The 4,781-nt window shown below is 29.8% G+C and overlaps 1 protein-coding gene across 4 annotated transcripts; it reads right to left on the bottom strand.

Moving 5' to 3' along the window:
• Window positions 1-200: 200 nt before the first annotated feature.
• Window positions 201-4,288, bottom strand: LOC105461487 (golgin-45). 4 transcript variants are annotated; one of them, XR_975942.1, is made up of 7 exons: window positions 3,935-4,286; window positions 3,224-3,765; window positions 2,213-2,412; window positions 1,840-1,968; window positions 1,541-1,766; window positions 1,199-1,463; window positions 201-715 (listed from the first exon to the last, which is right to left on the bottom strand). XR_975942.1 is itself a non-coding variant. In XM_011707982.1 (7 exons), the coding sequence occupies exons 1-7, from the start codon at window positions 3,981-3,983 to the stop codon at window positions 1,299-1,301; spliced, it is 1,119 nt and encodes a 372-aa protein (XP_011706284.1). In that variant the 5' UTR covers window positions 3,984-4,288; the 3' UTR covers window positions 201-1,298. The 4 variants fall into 4 exon arrangements, 3 of the variants coding, with proteins under 3 accessions (XP_011706284.1, XP_011706283.1, XP_011706282.1); XM_011707982.1 differs by having other exon boundaries at window positions 201-1,463; window positions 3,224-3,405; window positions 3,598-3,765; window positions 3,935-4,288; XM_011707981.1 differs by having other exon boundaries at window positions 201-1,463; window positions 3,935-4,028; window positions 4,113-4,287.
• Window positions 4,289-4,781: the final 493 nt, after the last annotated feature.

The raw sequence follows: 4,781 nt of genomic DNA, 5'->3' as shown, positions 1-4,781 counted from the left end.
AAATATTTCTTCAAACGTTAAAATAACGTTTTTTTTAATGGAAAAAAGAGCACTTAACCCATTATTTAAATGTTTTTAAAAATGTTTTTTTAATGTATTTTAAATATTTTTAAAAATATTTTTTAAAACATTGTGTGCTGATTGGGAATATTCGGTCGGTTCTTTATCAAATATTAGTCTTACAGATTCTATAGAAAAACTATACAAATATTTGATATATATTTCTTAATTTTCATACAAGGAAACAGATGCAAGATTTCATTACATAATTATGGGCGATAAAAGCAATGTTTAATATTATATTACTAATCAGTACTATAAGAAATAAGAAGTAAATATCACTATTTACTATTAATAAATTATGTAATTTATGCAAGTGTTTACAAATATATAAAATTAATAATGTTACTAAAAAGTAAAGTGAAGCAATTACAAATTTTTTTAACCTTGAAATCATTTTTTTAACTTACAAATAGATACAAGAACAGATTGATTGTTAAATTAACATACAATTATATTAATTTATAGTTCTATGCAATTATTAATATGACAAACAAACATGATTCTTTCATTAACTACAAAGAAAAAATCCAGCTGTACATTTTGGCACCAGATTTGAAAAAAAAAATATTCGATACACACGCACGCATACAGGATGTTCCATCTTAAATAACGACCTCAAATATTTCTTGACCAGTGCACTTTAGAGAAAAATGTTTCGGATAAAAGTTTTGTAACTTCAAGAGAGACATAAAGGTGTCATTGGTTTGACTTAGGATAGTCATTTGAAAATTACATAAAAGTCACCTTCAATTTCTTAAATAGAAATCTTCATTTTCTATTGCATATTCTTGTAGCTTTTCTCGAGAGCTTTCAAAACATTAAAATACGTGCGCGTGCGCGCGCAAAATCCGATCGAGCAATCTCTGCTTGGTATACCTTGAGTAATGCTGATACCTGTAACTTTCATTTCAGCTTTATAATTCGAAAAATACTTAATGAAAAAAAATTTTATTGTTTTGAAAAGTTCTCGAGGTAAGCTACAAGAATATGCAATAAAAAATGTAAGTTTCTATTTAAGAAATTGAAGATGACGTTTATGTAGTCTTCAAATGCCTCTATATAAGATCAAATCAATGACACCTTATGTCACCCTTGAAGTCACAAAACTTTTGTCTGAAACATTTTTCTCTAAAATGCCTTATTCAAGAAATATACAAGGTCGTCATTTAAAATGAGTCACTGTATATATTTAGTATAAAAGTTATCGTATGGAAGATATAAAAGTGGAGTTATTTTCAAATCTGTTTAATTTCGCCGCTGCAATGTGAGCAACATGTCATATTATTTGCGTCGCATCGTGGAAGAAACATTTGTCCGCCAACTGCGACAGCCGCTCCCATCACCGCGGTACAGGCAACATCTTCTCTCCCTGTCATGGGTAATTTTTGATTCATCAGCAACTGCAATTTAGATATTAACTCATTATATTAAAATATTATGTCTCATCATAAGGAATTTAAAAATTAAATAGCCCTACTTTTTCTGCGTTGTTCTCCGCAAGCGTTTTCATATCTAAACCGGTTATACTCAGTTCTTTCTGCAATTTCGAGTCTGGTATACCACTCAGAAGACTGAATCTGAGAATTTCCGAAAGTTGGCAACATCCTTGAGCAAGATCGATAATATTGGTGCTGGCTAATTCGTGTTTTTTACCAGACGTTGTTCCTATGGTATCGAATTTTTCCCGTAGGATTGTCAGCATTCTGCATCAAGATTACTTGTAAGTTTAACAAAATTATATAAATATACTGTATAACAAACACTTGTAAAATATACCTGTATGTTTTGAGCGATGTATCACGAATAGTATTATGTTCTTCTAACAGTCGTTTTATAGTTTCCTGCAGTTCTGTTGTTCTTTGGCAGAGTGCAGCTTTCCATCTTGCCAAATCCTCCACCATTAAGCTATAATACACATCGTTTTAGCAACAAATCAGAATGCTTATTATTATGGCTGTTTTTCATTTCTATTAAAGTTTAATTATATATATATATATATATATATATATATATATATACATATATATGTATATTATATAAGCGTTTTGATTTGTTGCTAAAACGATGTATATATATATATTAGATCTAATGCAAACCAAGAGAAAAAATTGTAAAAATTCCGAATATCTCGGAAATAATTGTCAATTACCTACTAGCTAGAAATTTACTTCTCCAAACTTCACATTGACCTGCTAGCCATTCTGTTTGTTCTTGATGCGTAGACAAATGTTGGGCTGAATTTAGGAGAGCTCTTGCAAGTTGCAATTTATCCTCAGTTAACAGATGAACCCTTGTTTCTAAATCTTCTCCCACTGCAGCAACCAATAAATTCTTTAATTCTCCATTGACCTGTGTGCATGTACATATATCCGGCATTAATTAAACATTACACTAAATTTTGTTTAATTCTTTGCTTCCTTGTATAATGTCTCATGTATGAAAAAGACAGCTTTTTTTGCATATTCTTATGCAATCCATAACTGGTTTGTGTAACATATTTGGTACTATTATGTTTCAAGTATAAGACATACATTTTAATATAAATAACATAAATGTCATTATTTTGCATTGATAATAAATTATAAACAAAATACTAGTCAAAATTAGCAATTTTTTAAATTTATATTGAAAAGAAAAAGATAATAAATGTCCTGAAAATCTTTACATTAATATTTTAAGATACTAATTTCAAATCTATATTCAAAAATTTTAAAAATTTAAAATAGTAAATCCAATATAGTCAAAATAATTAAAATTTTGAAAAATTATTTTTATTTACTTTATATTAGTATATTTACATTTGAGATTCTGCCACGTTCTCGTTGTCTGGATTCTGTTAAGACTAAGAGTAATTTTTTCATCAAAAAGTAGCGAAGATTTCTTCGGCAGAGAATCTGATATTTTGAATTTTCAAATTTTGATTGCAGATTTGAAATCAGAAACCTAAACAGCTCTTACATATAAAATTTTCGTTATGTACAAGCTAGAATAAAATTTTTTTTAAATTTTGCTGAAATATTGGATCTGCCATTTTGACATTTTAAATTTTGACTTCGCATTTGCATCAAACCCAAACATCCTCCTAAACTCTAAAGATAAAAGATAATAAAATAGGATTAAACAAATTGTGCAACAAAGAATTAATGTACAACTGTTTTACCTGTGCTTGAAATTTTAACTGAGTTTCAAGCTGACTATTTTCTTCTTTCAACTTGCGACTCTCAGCCTCATACATCTTTTTTTCATTGTTCTCGTCTATCAATGTTTTCTCTTTGCTTTCCTTTGCACAATCTCTCAGCCTTGCATCGTTGTCTTGGATTTTCATCGCAGCGATTTGCGCAACTGTGGCATTTAAGTTAGATTTTTTCTTAGGTAATTTTTTGTTCTTTTTTTCAAATGGTACTATTGGATTAACAGCTGCCTTATATGGTTCATACGGTACAAATTTTGGTTCTTTTGATTTTAAGGAATGCAAGATATGTTTCTCTGGTTTTGTATTACTAATATTTTTTGGTACCAAGTTTACTATTGTACCAATGGGAGTGACCGGAGCTGTCGAGCCTAATTGCTTCAGGTTTGTGGGATGGTAAATAAGAGTATCTCCCAGACGACTTCGACTTTGTTTAATCTCGGTTTTGTCTGTCATCGCATTTTCCATGCCATCTCCTTGCGTTCGTTCCACGCAACCCATCATATGAACATCTTGAAAGATAAAAGTTATTAATCGAGATATAAAAGTTGCATCTATATGCCGTTATAATGCAATTGAAATATTTTGAAAATTTGTAACATTGTTAAAGTTAGCAAAGTGAATTGTTGACATTAACAGTCATTATTTACAATGACACACTTTGTATTTAAGTAAACTAACCTGGCTGACAGTGAACACTATTTTTCTTCAGATTTGTAGAAGTATTCATGTTTGGCAGTGTAGACGGTTATCGCAGATAATTCTGTAATATATTCTGTAAATGTCGTACGGTCAATATTTACATTTCACGCGAATACGATATAATATAAATAAGTTTTTTTATGTTAATAGTAACTACATATGGTAGAAAAAGAAAGAGGTTAGCGCTGGCTGTCTAGACTCTGGAGCCTGGGCCGACTGAACCAGACTGAATCACTGATGACTGAACACGACGAACACGTGACAGTATTGATAGTGCTGGATGATGTTATTCCTTGTTCCGACTGTTCCGAGTTCCGAGAGAATGGAAGCCACATATATGTATGATTATACATTTACACGTTACTCTTAATCGGGTTTAATAACATCTGTAGCTATTAAAGTATAATAACTAATCAAAGCTAAAAAATATGAATTTTTTATAATTTTACTTTATGAATAACTAAAGAAATCTTATGTAAAAAGAATTACATTATTATATTTAAAAAATAGCGATAGCCATATATATAGATATGAATTTAAAAAATTAATTTTTTCGAAAATTGATTTTATCGGCCATTATTTATCCATCTTCAGATCATATAACTAATTTTTTGTTTGAAATATTTTTGCCTGTTATTGGATCTATTGTATATATTTGTCTGATGTTTAAAATAGCTAGGACCCCATACAGCACAAAAAGATTGCTGATATATTGCAGAATATAGTTTCATTGAAATATTGCAATATTGCAAATTGGTTGCGAAACATTGCTGCATCATTGTTGTATGATTGCGGCAACGTTAAGATGAGATCGGAAGAGCACACG

Source organism: Wasmannia auropunctata, unplaced genomic scaffold (assembly GCF_000956235.1).
Source record: "Wasmannia auropunctata unplaced genomic scaffold, wasmannia.A_1.0 LD286688.1, whole genome shotgun sequence".
Classification (NCBI taxonomy): Eukaryota; Metazoa; Arthropoda; class Insecta; order Hymenoptera; family Formicidae; genus Wasmannia; species Wasmannia auropunctata.
Note: the sequence above shows the minus strand (reverse complement) of the source record. Positions and strands in the feature narration are given on the sequence as shown.

Coding starts and splice junctions, on each gene's coding strand:
- LOC105461487 (XM_011707981.1), bottom strand. CDS start 3,983: ATGAATACTTCTACAAATCTGAAGAAAAATAGTGTTCACTGTCAGCCA. Junction 3,766..3,934: donor TAGTGTTCACTGTCAGCCAG/GTTAGTTTACTT, acceptor TTATCTTTCAAG/ATGTTCATATGATGGGTTGC. Junction 1,969..2,212: donor AGTAAATTTCTAGCTAGTAG/GTAATTGACAAT, acceptor TGTGTATTATAG/CTTAATGGTGGAGGATTTGG.